At 39.2% G+C, this 13,711-nt stretch overlaps 1 protein-coding gene across 4 annotated transcripts in view; it reads right to left on the reverse strand.

The window, feature by feature from the left end:
• LOC107083845 (nuclear receptor coactivator 7-like) overlaps positions 1-13,711 on the reverse strand; it is a 24,383-nt gene that overhangs the window by 7,258 nt on the left and 3,414 nt on the right. For 3 of the 4 annotated variants that reach the window (XM_015373349.1, XM_015373357.1, XM_015373364.1), the window contains exons 3-9: positions 6,724-6,866; positions 2,897-2,967; positions 2,656-2,763; positions 2,472-2,567; positions 2,120-2,245; positions 1,696-1,880; positions 1,230-1,384 (exon numbers count right to left, since the gene is read on the reverse strand). In XM_015373349.1, the coding sequence (XP_015228835.1) occupies positions 1,230-1,384; positions 1,696-1,880; positions 2,120-2,245; positions 2,472-2,567; positions 2,656-2,763; positions 2,897-2,967; positions 6,724-6,866 (884 nt within the window). The remainder of the gene's footprint in view (positions 1-1,229; positions 1,385-1,695; positions 1,881-2,119; positions 2,246-2,471; positions 2,568-2,655; positions 2,764-2,896; positions 2,968-6,723; positions 6,867-13,711) is intronic. The other variant, XM_015373371.1, reaches the window with a different exon arrangement.

Consider the following 13,711-nt stretch of genomic DNA (forward strand, 5'->3'; position numbering starts at 1 on the left):
TTTGTTTTAAAAATGTTTTAAGATAAGTAAAATTGTTCATTAAACAATGCTTAGAAATAGCTTCAGGGGTTTAGTATCAAATTAGTTTAAAGGGGTCATAGAATGCAAAACCGATATGGTTTTAAAAGGACATGTTTGGAAAACAAAGCGGCGCGTGTATGACGTCATCCGCGCATGCGCACTGGAGTCGTAACAGGAAGCCCCAGCTATAGGTGTCTACGCTCTACCCCTTCTATTGATTCGGCTAGCTAAACTGAATCGTTCAATTCCATTTCGAGAGTGAGATTGTCTGTGGTAGTAGCATTAGACATCTTCCAGGCATGTGAGTAAACCTTGCAGCAGTTCAGCAGACAGGAAGAATGAACGGTAGCCGGCGCACGTGGATGACGTCATGCACACGGCGTCTTGTTTTTAAAAGAATATAAAAAAATATAACCGTGGACGTCTGGGGGACAGTGATTCGCCTACATGTTATGAATGATGGCGTACCATAAAGAATAAATTAGAATAGTTCAGTTTGTGCCTTCAAGTCGTTGCCCATAGGAAGACGTTACCTGGATATTACAAAACCGAATATCTTCAGAACGGCTCCAACTGACACAAGACTTATGGGTGAGTAGAACATGATGTAATAACGTAAAATCAAGGGCCAAATGTAAAAAAAAAACGGCGTTCCCCTTTAACAGAAATGAAATATCAAAAACTGGTCTTTTTTAGTTACCATATCTTCTGGACTATAAGCTGCTACTTTTTTACCGATGCGGTTTATGCAGAGGTTCTGTGGATCGCCGGAAACGAAAAGTTGGAAACAAAAGAAGAAAGCGCTGATTTTAATTTAGCGCAAGCACATGCAAGCAGCAGGCACCACAGAGAAAAAATGTCCAGAATTCACAAATTTTCACATTTATTTGCAGCATTAAACCAATGAAGAGATTTTGTGCAACTCCTGCAGAGCTGAAATAAAGAGCTGTTGAAGCCCCATCTTTCATTAGAAGCTCTTACTGCCACGAGTCAACAAGCTAACAGGAGCTAGCATTCATCTTCACAAATCTAGGGGTGATATTTGGAGCTCCCCCTACAGGTTTGGTTGAGGGACAGTGAGTGCGGCTTATAGTCTGGAAAATATAGTTATTGGAGGAAAAAGTACGGGAAGAATTGGGAAAAAAAAGTATTAAATAATATCATCTGGAAAATAATTGAAAAAAAATATATATCGGACAACATCTTACCAGTTTCTGAAAGTGTAGATTCAATATCATCAAAAACTATGGGTTGTTTTGGAGCCAGGGCTTCATACCGACTGAAGGGGTTCAGCTCCCGTTCGGATGGCAGCTGCTCCCACTCACCAGGCCTGTAGACAGGACAGAGATCCTGGGGTAGGTCTCTGCGAGGATAAGGGACACCACACAGACCGGAACAAGGATGGTAGGAGAGGAAAACAAAAGTGTGGGGGGAAAAATAAAAAAACATGACCAACTCAAATAAAAAAATTGCATTCAACTTAAAATAACAAATGTGACACAATCTCAAATAGAGGGCATGTTAAAATGAAAAGGTAAAATGGAGAGGATGAAAGCTTTGAAAGAGACAGAGCTGAAGGCAAGAGACAGCTGAACTGGACTGAGGACAAAAAGGAGGAGGAGGAGTAAAGGGGAAGGCCTGGAAGGGTGGCTGGAACAAGGCGTTCGCTCTTACGAAGGCAAAGCGTCTTTGAGCTTCATGCGCGACACATCATCATACAGCGCCACGGATACCACCTCCTCCATGGGGCAGATAAGGCCGTACTCCTCACAGCCGTTCTCGATCACCAAGGGGTCAGACTTGTGGGGGTCGAACATGATGTTGTTTGGGGTCACAATTAACACTCCTCCAACCACACCCTGAAAAAGGAAAGCACTCATTTATGCCACAACAGTCCCACCTTTATCTAGGAAATAAACTATTCCATTTATTTGGAGAAATTGGAGACGCCTCTGAAAGGAGGTCGTTAAAGGGTTGGTCTGGCTGAACATGCGAGGTGTGCTGTTCCCCTGTAAGTGGATTGTTTTTAACTTTTTAGGAATGACTATGACCTAAATGACAGAGAATCTTCACCAGCAAACCTTCCAAGCTTTCTCACCATGCCGTCCGTGAAGTACTTGCAGCTCATCTTGATGAACTTAACCGTTGCTGGACTCTCATCCTCAGAATTTGGTGAGAACTCCCGACGGATGGATTTTGCTGACCGGCAGCTTTGAGTGCAATCCTGGAACACGTTAAGCGACAAATCTTATTACATTGCACAGCATGACCATTAATAAAGAACTGCTCAAGTTCATGGAAAGAAAAGGGAAAATTATTAGACGATTCATGCTATAACTACAAATTCAGGCATTAAAACGGGTTCATTTAAACCTGAAATAAGATTTCAAACTGTGCCACACGATTAGGAGTTTAAGATTGCTGTAATTTACACAACAATTTTGACTCACATGTTTGTCAGAAACGCCGTTAGTGAAGGAGGCCTCAGTGAGCGTTGGAGACTTTGGGTCGGTTTCCGTTTGGCTTACATCAGGGACGAACAGTTTCTGAAAGTGTCAGAAAGCCAGTAAACAGTCTGCTGATCTGTAACCATGATGCAAAATCAGACGGTTTGAATGGTTTGCGCCTTCTCACCTGGCCGGGGTAGACGCTGCGGGTGAAGAGCTTGTTCAGCTGGACCAGCTTGTTTGGGGTGATGTTGAATTTCAGTGCGATGCTGTTGAGGGAGTCATGAGCTCCCACCTGCAACCACAGAGCAGCTTCTCTGTGAAACCTGGCTTCTCTTAGAAATGCACACATACTAAAATGGCAGAGAATTTCAGGAGACGTCTGCTGCATCTTGTTTAAAGGTTGAAGCGAATGTTAGGTTACTCACAATGAACTCCACTGTCCCTGGGGGCTTCTTCTTCTCCTTTTTTGCCTGATTATTACTTTTACAGCCATCACCTAAAAGGTCAAGGACAATACTTTTGAAAAGTCTTAAATTATTTACAATATCTTGAAAATGTATACATTTTTGTCTTATTATAAACAGAAAAGAGAAAGTATTTTATTGGGAAATGTGCTTATAATAATAGCATGCGGTAGCTGTAAGCTGAAAAGTAAAGGTAAGCCATGAGGAAGATGGAAATGTGAAAGATAGTCTCATTCCAGATGATCGACCCTTGACTGATTTAACTCTTAAGTAATCTGTTAAAAGGTATAATGGAGGATTTTCACTAATTATTGAAAAGACCCTAGCCTCGTGAGACCATCCTGATCTCACTTGCAGATCAGTCTGGAGACTCTCCGTTAAAGAAAATTTGGAGCCGTTCACCAAACGAACGTCCAATCAGCGTTGGCTTTGAGGCGGATTGAGGTGTGACGCAATGAGAAGCGCGACAGTTCAGTCTAAAGAACATGGCGGCTTCAGCCGATGAAACTAGCGTTAGCGTGGCTATCAAGCAAGTTTTATCGGAACTACACAGTATTTCTTCACTGAAAGAAGAGCAAAACACTGCTCTGGAGGCTTTTCTCAGAGGAAAAGATGTTCTTGCTTTTCTCCCGACTGGTTTCGGCAAGAGTTTGATCTATCAATTGGCTCCTCTTCGTCGTCGCTCTGTTACGTCATATGCTTCGTTGATCTGTCACCAACATAGGCCAATCAGCTAACCAGTATTTTCGCCCCTTCCCAAAATTACTTCAACGGAAGGTTTCCAGATGGATATGCAGAGCAAATCCATCTGGCGGAGTCAGGTCAAAAAGACCCACCCTCTCCACTTAAAAAAAGGATGGATAACCCTGTACCTGCTGCCGAGAGCAAACGTCTATTAAACGCATGCACGAGCCCATTTCACCTTGTGCACGCTCTTTTTAAAAGTTGCTGTTTGCATCGCTCCATTAAGGTTACCTTAAAAAAAAACAAAAAAAAAACTCAGCAACGGTAAGTGAAAATGGGGACGAGCACGTAGGACGTCCTTACGTAAACATTACACAATTTGATTGACAATAAAGAGGACCACTTATTTTTATGATCCATGTGAAAAAAGAAAACCTTCCACTTTACCTTTAAGTAAATAAAAAAACAAAACATTTCTAGCATCTCAGAGTATGTTAAAGGTAAATCAGACTAGAATCTTACAGAACATTTCTTGTGTTCTTGAGTCAGTACCAGTTGTTCATTCCTTATTGTTATTCAGCACAGGCTGCAGCAGTTATTGTAAAACACATAGTCAGAGTCTATGTGCAGACAAGCTCCACAGTCAGCATTTTCTTCTTTCCAGGGCACAGGCACTGTTGGTGAACTCACTAAAACACAGCGGATGACTAAGCATTCGACTGCTAGAACTCCAGCTGTACCTGCCTGTTAGTGAACACAGCCACTCCTCTGACTTCTTCACTTCTTTAACAGTCTGTAGGTGTAGCTGATACTACACACTGGAACAGAACCATATAAATACAGCCTGGAGCTCTTTTAATAAAAGCTAGAATTCCTGCGTGAGCCACAGCATGTCCACCATGATGAACTATGAAGAGAAGAAAAGCTCCAGGGGGAAGTTTAAATACACACATCAATGGCAAAATATAAGATGCATCCTTTATAAGAGACTTAAAAGTATTGAGGCATAAATCTCCTCTTATATGAATAAAAAATATAAAGCAAGTTGGACCAAACACTTTGGTACCTGTTGCAGTTCTAGCAATCTATATTTACTGGTCTTTAAAGGGGTTTAAAAATCCTCTCTAATTGTCTCTGCAGATACAGTAAAGTGCATGGTTAGACAAGAAAGATGCATCAAAAACATGCTTATTCGGACAAGTCGAACTTTAAAAACTTTATTAGCTGAGGTGGCTTAATGCCATCAGTGCTACTGCTGCCTTGTTTATTTTAACACTGCCTGTTCAATGTGATACTTTAGAAAGTTGTATTATGATGATGTGTTCACTGACTGATGTGTTAAAACTCATTTTTATCATGTTTGGGATATTTACCAGCCATGTAAAAATCTAAGTAGAAACAGAATATGTGGAGTGTTAGAGTTAAATTCAGGATTTAATTAAAAACTAGAAAAGCACCCAGAGAGCGCAGACCTCTGCCAAACAGCAGATTTTGACTTATACCTATAGCAAAATCTATGCCTTCTCTGGGTTGGGGAGGATGTACTGCCCCTAGTGGAGGAGTTTAAGTATCTTGGGGTCTTCTTTACGAATGAGGGGAAGATGGATAGGCGGATTGGTGTGGCGTCTTCTGTGAAGCGGGCCCTGTACCGGTCTGTTGTGGTGAAGAGAGAGCTCAGCCAAAATGCAAAGCTCTCGACTTCCCGCTCGATCTACGTTCCTACTCTCATCTATGGTCATCTCTGTAGTGTGTCTTGGTTCTCCTTAAGAGATAGGGTGAGGAGCTCAGTCATCCGGGGAGGACTCAGAGTAGAGCCGCTGCTCTTCCGCATCGAGAGGAACCAATTGAGATGGCTCGGGCATCTGATTAGGATGCCTCCTGGACGTCTCCCTGGTGAGGTGTTCCAGGCTCGTCCCACCGGAGGAGGCCCAGGGGGAGACGCAGGACACGCTGGAGGGACTATGTTTCTCGGCTGGCCTGGGTGCGCTTTGGGAGGCTGGGGAGAGGGACGTCTGGGCCTCCCCACTAAAGCTGCTTCCTCCGCGACCCGACCCCGGATAAGCAGAAGAAGACGGATGGATAGACCTATAGCAAAGAGTCGCACAAGATCTGGAGCCTCACCAAATGTAAATTAATTGTTTCTTGGCATGAGGCAAACCTCTCGTAAAAAAATGTCCATAAAATCCGTTCATAAGATTTCAATAGATTCTATTTCTTGATTTTGTCTTCTTGATTCTGTTCAGGAAAAGCTTTGCCTTCGTAAGAGCGAACACCTTGTTCCAGCCACCCTTTCGGGCCTTCCCCTTTACTCCTCCTCCTCCTTTTTGTCCTCAGTCCGGTTCAGCTGTCTCCTGCCTTGATTATGTTCAGGAAAATACCGGTCGTTTTGAGTCTTATCCTAAAGCTGTCGATAGTCATTGCTGCCACCCTCTAGTTTAGTGGGGAACTGCTTGTTCCACCGAATATCCCTATCTCACAATGTTAGAGAATCTTTAAAAACCAACCCTGCATCTACATTATGATCTGGATAATCACAAAAATATAAAGGATTATTCCCTGACATGAGAGACATCTCTAATAAAAATTTCATTAAAATCCATCCATGATTTTTTTAAGTAATCCTGTACGGACGGACGGACGATGGTGATGGTAAAAAGATAAAGTTGTTGCATTGAGGCTTCTTGGACATGGTGGGATTTTCATCACCAACTACAAAACATAACTGGAACAAGATTATGCAACTTCCTGGTAAAACTGCTGAGGTCGCCTGAATACAAACTATCCCCTACCTCCCGGGGATTCTGCATCAGTCAAACGGACAGGCAAACGGATAGTTTCTAACAAAAGAGGAATCTGTCAGTTATAAGGAATAAAAAAAAAAAGAAGTAAGCTCAGCAGAAAAAGAAGCCTGCAAATGAATTATACTGCATGTGACAATCAATGCATTTAAAAAAATTTAATAAAATAAAAAAGGAAATGCACAAAAGCATTTACTTCTGTTGAAACTTGGTATATGAGATCTTCATAAAAATAAAAGTGCGATTTAAACTATTATTACTTTTTACAGGTGTTTAAAGAAGAATAGCTCTCTTTGCATGACTTACCCAGACCTGTAGGAGGTTTAGCTGCTTCTGTCTGTTGATCAGTCTTCTTGTTGGGGTCAGGTTCACAAGAGATCACTGCTGGCCTCTGCTCATGCTGGCCTTTTTCTGATTGACCCGGCTTGAGCTGCTTTCGCCTTTTCAGCCTGATGAGATAGAAAGAACAAGCTTCCTTAGAAGAAGAAAACAGGTATTCTGTTGTGTTCTATAATGGCAAAAATGTGGCTTTTTTCTTTTTTTTTTACTGTTATTACTAATAAAGTGTATTAGTAATACACAGACAGAGATGTGTTTTTGCTGTGTCAGCCTTGTCTTCCACTCAAACGTCTCTTACTCCCTGTTTAATCATTAATAAGAGAGCAAATGATGGGGCTCCATTAAAGAAAGTCTGCATCAGCAAAACCTCAAGTTTGTTCTTGTCCGTTGTTACAGTTATTCTTCAATGATGAAAGGTGAAAATATTTTAGTTTGGCCTAAGGATAAATTCAATACTGGTGAAATACAACCATTATTTTTACTCATATCTGACTTTCTAAATGGTCCAATTTCAATATTTTCATCTTAATAGAAATATGTATTTTTTAAAAGCCAGTTTTAAGCCACTTTTATATGCGGTATCACTACTTGGTGGGGTGAAGGACTTCTAATCTAAAGGTCGTCTCATCTTTTGAAATCAGACCCACAACATCAGCATAGCATAGCATCATTTTCAATATGGTGTTTGATTAGGGATAGACAGGGAAGCACTCAGATATAAATGGCATAAAAAGCGTTAGGGTAGACTCTGCACACAGCCCTGAGGAATACCAGGTCTGAGGGATTTATTTTCCCACTCTGACCACATGTGGGTGGTCTGTGCAAGACAGATCATGGACTTTGGATACCAGCTCTCAACTTTGAACATCTCTACACTAAAATGTGAGGGTAGCAGGATCATGTTGCGGAATATTTTCTTAATTAGGGAAAGGGAATGTGATGCTTGTTGATGGATATAGGGATGGATCTAAACCCACTGAGCAATACAGGATAAAAAACGTACTAATGGGTGTAAAGAGTTTAGAATGAGATAGAATTTCCCTTTAATGCAAGAGAATGACAGTGAACATTTAGTTATGGTTTCAGGGTATGGTTTTGATACAAATATATCATCTTGTGGTTGCATGTCCTAGTTAAGCCAAAACCTGAATCAAATAAAAAACATGGAGGAGGCCGGTGCTCAGACATGCTAATTATGCAAAATGACTGAACTCAGGGTTTTTAGCAAAAAGAAGATGGGAAAGAGCTCAGTACGCAGATGTGCAAGGGTAGTAGAGACTGACTACAAAAGATTTGCAGCTGGGTTTAGGGGAGCATAATAAATGCACAGTAGGAAATTTTTGGATTGCATTCTTTTTCTTCCACTTCAAAACTATGTTCCCCTTTCTATTGGTCTATCACATAACATCCCATTAAAATATTTTAAAGCTTATAGATTTAATGTAACCAATATTGAAAAATATTGTTTTCAAATCATGTTTGAAAAGGCATGCTATAAGAATCTATCTAAAGAAAATGTAAGAAAACTTCTTGCTAAAAATTAAATACTATCGGAATTGAGGTTTTCCTGCAGAGCTCCGCATAATAAGCTAATCACAGACCATCGCAATAACACAAACTTAAGTATGGAATTGCTTAAATGGGAATGATGAGATGGGTCGATAAGACTGCAGACAGACAGAGCTAAGGGCTCTTCTGCTGTAGTCTTAGACACATCATGAATCTGCAGAAACTCTCAGCAGCAGCATCTGTTTCACTTAGGGCCATTTCTCAAACCCTCAGATCAAAGGATCCCTTTCATTTCTCCATATACTACTCAGCTCTCCTTACCCATAACATTCTGATTGTAAACAGTACATCTGTGCTTCTTTGGGGCATTGCTCAAGAAACCAGATACTGGTAGAAACTGAATTTTAAGGCTTTGAGATTAAGCAAACCCTTGAAAAAGTAACCTATTTTTTGATTGGTCACCGTGTTAAAATCATATATTTTTAAGTTTTCTTTCAAATTCTTGTCCTTCAAAGCCTTAAAAAAAATCAGAACCCATCCATTTGAAAAAAGAGAAAGGGCAATACCTCCAAGAGCCACTAGGTGCAGACTACTAATCAGAATCATAGTCATTTTGTAATCTCTAAAATTAATATTTCTATATCAGAAAAAAAATAATGACAGAAAGAAACTGAAATTTGCCAAGTGGGGTTTATATACAATAAAGATTAAAAACCAACCTGTAATCAACTTAAAACCCATTTCAGGCAGTTCATAAATTTATATTAGGATGACTAAGCCTTTTATCTTTTTTTTTACATGATTACAATCCCCGACCATCAATTAGCTTAATATCTACTGTAGTACGTTGACATTAGTTTATTGCAGTAGAACTTTAACAGTCAACTTTAGGGCAGCAATGACCTGAGGGTGATTCATTCTCAGCCATAATAAACATGTAGGACCTCTATAATACTGAGATTTAGGTAAACAATTGAACTCGTTATGTCACTGCTTATTAGACCAGCTTTTATTAGCTTAACAAATTAACCTTTTAAAAAAAAGAAATCAATGAGCAATTGGTAGATTATTGGTTCGATTTTCCAGCTGAAAAGACACTCAACCCTATGTTGACTATTAAACTGTATGTTCTTGTTGAGATCAGATTAATTTGAACACTGGTGTCAATTTTTTTAACATAATATGTCCATTTACAACTGAAATAATAATTATCCACTATCTAGACCAAACATGCATGGAGTTTTATCACCTCAGAGCCTTAGAAAAAAACATCAGCAAGATAGTGGGGAGTGGTGGCCTAGTTGTTAGGGCATAGAGATCAGGAATCCTGAGGTTCTGAGTTCGAGCCCCACTCCCATAGACCGCCATGAGCAAAGACCCTTAACCCCACACTGCTCACCTGGGGCCACACCATGGCAGCCTACTGCTCCCCAAGGGAATGGGTCACATGCAGAGGTAAATTTCTCCAATGTGGGATCAGTGAAGTTCAATTGTTATGATTTAGTGTTTAGCAACATTAACAAAACAATACACAGTGGGCATGAGGTAATGAAAACAAATCTTAAAGAAATACGACTTTTAGGTAACACCAAACTGTTGGATATCCTCATTTTAACCTTTGCTCGTTTCACCAGGAAACAAAGCGGCATGCACTTTAAATTTGAGAGGGTGTGGTTGTTGCAGCAGTAGCTGTGTAGGTAGATAAGGACTACTTTTGTTCTGAACGGTGATTCTCTCCCAAACACACAGCAGGCCACATGGCTTTGCAGCACTCCCTTCCGGGTTTACGTGTTCAGTCATAAAAAAACCCTAAATTGAAACAAATACAGAATGCAGCAACGATAAAAAGAAATGTTTCATAATTCTGAATATAAATAATATCGATCAAATAATATAATTATACCGGTATATTAATCTTCTTAAGTCTCTGTCATCATTGAAATTGATGATGTGCAGTGCCCTGTGAAAGCATTTGCACCCACCTTGAACTTTGACCTGTTGCTAAATTTCAGGCTTCAAACAAAGATATTAAATTATAACTTTTTGTTAACAATCAACAACAAGTGGGACACAATCAGGAAGTGGAACAATATTTATGCGATGTTTTAAACTTTTTTGAAATAAAAAAGGAAAAAAATGTGTGTGCAAAATTCTTCAGAACCTTGAGTTAATACTTTGCAGCGCCACCTTTTGCTGCGATTACAGCTGCAAGTTGCTTCAGGTCTGGACTTTGACTCGGCCAATCTAACATCTGGGCCGTTTCCCAATTCACAAGAACGCGAGTACGGACTCGTGGCCCCCTCAAGTACTTTCTTGACAAGAACACAGGAAAGTGTGGACTTGGTGAGAACGGGAGCATGCAGCATAAATATGGGTCAATTGTTACAAAGGCGTACTCGTGACATCACCACACTCTCAGCTTGTTTGGAGCTGCATTTCACCTCCTGTTATAAATGGTCTCTAGAAAATAATACATTCTTACTTTTTTCATTTAGTGGGGGAATAATATTTAACACTGATAAACCCAAATCAAATTAACATTTTGCCAAATAAAACAATCAAACCTCCATCAGAGAGGACTGCTGCAGACGGGCTAACGGAGCTCCGTTGGTTAGCATGGTCCTCTCAACATCTGAACTTTTTCTTAAAAATTACATACAAACTCAGTAAATGGGCCATATAGTGACGCTTAAAAGTAGAATGTTCTTGCATTAAATGATCTTAAAACATATTGAGAAACGGCTCTGGAAATGTTTATTTGTGAAATATTCCATTGTAAATTTTGCTACATGTTTTGAATCATTGTCTTGTTGGAAGGTAAATCTCCATCCCAGTCTCAGGTCTTTTGCAGACTCAAACAGGTTTTCTTCCACAATGATCCACTATTTGGCTCAGTCCATCTACCAATCAGTATTAATCATTTTCCCTGTCCCTGCTGAAGAAAAGCAGGCCCAAACCATAACGCTACCACCACCTTATTGAACAAAGGGGAGGGTGTGTTCAGGGTGATGAGCTGTGTTGCTTTTACACCAAACATAACGTTCTGCATTGTTGCCAAAAAATGTGATTTTGGTTTCATCTGACCAGTGCGCCTTCTTCCACATGTTTGCTGTGTCTCCCAGGTGTCTTGTAGCAAACTTTAAACAAGACTTTTTATGAATATCTTTAAGAAATGGCTTTGTTCCATAAAGGCCAGTGTTGTCCAGTATACGACAGATGTTTGCCCTATGGATGGAGTCTCCCATCTCTGCTGTAGATCTCTGCAGTTTATCCAGAATGATCATGGGCCTCTGTAGCTCTGATCAAGGACGGCTGGGTCTTCATAGATTTGCAGTGGTTTGATAATCCTTCCATTACAATATCACTTGCACAGTGCATATAGCTTGGGAAACCGTTTTTTTAAATCAAATTCTGGCTTTAAACTTTTCCATAACAGTATCTCAGACCTGCCTGGTGTGTTCCTTGTTCTTCATGATCCTCTCTGCTCTCTTCAAAAAGACCCCAATCACAGAGCAGGTACATTTATATGGAAACATTATTATATACAGGTAGATTCTATTTATCATTATCAGTCATTTAGGTCAACATTGGATCAATCAGAGATCCTCACCGAACGTCTGGAGAAAGTTTGGTGCACTGAAATGAAAGGGGCCTTCAGTTTTTTATTTGTTAAAAAAAGTTTCAAACATCCAATAAATTTTGTTCCACTTCATGATTGTGACCCTTTTGGTGTTAATTATTGAAACAATAAAGTTAAATTCCGTATTTCTTTAAGTTTAAAGCCTGAAATATGGCAAAAGTTCAAAGTTCAAGGGCGCCAAATACTTTCGCAAGGCACTGTTAAAACTTTTGTGACAATTGCTGCAATATAGTTATTAGGATAATAAGAGTAAAGAAAAAAAAACATGTAAAAAAGTGAAAGAACAACAAAGACTTAGATAAGAAAATGTACATTTTATAAAAAAAAATGAATAAAATATTCATTGTATAGTCTATTTTACATGAATATAAATATATAATAAATATATACAATTTCTATCCCTCATACAACTGTTGATTCCTTTCCAATCCATAACTTTTAAAAGTAAGGAAGTTATTCTCTCTTGCTGGGCAACAAAATGAAAAATATATGACGTGTCTAAGGAGGAGTGAATGCAACAGAGAAAAAAAGTCCATGAAAGTATGCATCACAAGGTGTTCAGCTAACTGTAATGCAGACTAATAACCACATTTGCAAGAGTATATAAACAGCTAGTTTAAACATTTCTTTAAGATTCACTAATTCCACTCAGAAATAAACCTTGCTCTTGCATTCTGATCTGCTTTTATAAATGCAGGATGCAAGGAATAAAGCCAAGTAGCTTTCTAAACCGAGGATTAATCTTTAAATCCACACCAATGACGCTTTTCACAGGATTCACACCTCTTAACTGCACTTATTCTCTTTGAGAGGTTAAACACGGTGAAACGCTTCACCTGCTCAGACGTCACAGACTGAATGCTGCAATTTGCTGATAGCTTTGCAACTTCCCATCATTCTTTTTGTCCTAAACGTGATAAGCCCCTTTCCACTCGTTTCCCCAATATCACCTTTCAAAAAAAATACTGCCAAAATCCAGCAACCGGCGCGTCAACAACAGCCATATAAGACTCTGACGCACTACTTAGATTAAATGGAGGGCTTATGAGGTGGGCGTAAATGTGAAGCATGTAGCACAGAAGATGATACGCAGTTAGTGAGGAAAGTAGGAGGTGGAAGAGATTGTTAATCTAAAATTAACATACACTTCTAAAGATTTTCTAAAGGTAATGCATCAGTTTTGTCAAAAAGACAAAGTCAACGCATCAAATTAAAAGTTTGCATTTAGCTTAACTTTTAATGCATATAAGTTGGTAATGGTTGTGGAAGCATTTTTCTACTTGGTTAACTTATAAATGAGTCATGAGCATAATTGCTAGCACTGAGATATAGAATATTCTTCATTGATTTACTAATTTGAAAACCAGATTACCTTAATGCTAATTTGAAAAAATATATATTTTTCATGGGGGAACAGAACAAAAACAGAAGAAACAAAAAAGAAACAAACAAAAGAGAAAACCCACAATATTCCATTGTTTTCCTCTGAAAACACAGACGTACATAAGAAGACGCCTCATTGGGGGCAGGATGATGTAACGCCATATTGTATGTGGCAGAATGTAGTTAACGTTGGTTGCAGTGAATGTCAGTTGGCTATGCAAGACCATTCTTTTTCATGGTTTTTAGCTTGCATTCAGTACAGACTGTTGTTTTTAGATAAAGATGTGCATATATAGGTTTGGAAGTATTATAAATAAATATTTGTGTGATTATATATAATTTTATGTCCAGATTACAGATGTTTCTGACATACATATATACATATATATACATATATATATATATATATATATATATATATAT

This window comes from Cyprinodon variegatus, unplaced genomic scaffold (genome assembly GCF_000732505.1).
Source record: "Cyprinodon variegatus isolate N-32 unplaced genomic scaffold, C_variegatus-1.0 Scaffold4, whole genome shotgun sequence".
Lineage (NCBI taxonomy): Eukaryota > Metazoa > Chordata > Actinopteri > Cyprinodontiformes > Cyprinodontidae > Cyprinodon > Cyprinodon variegatus.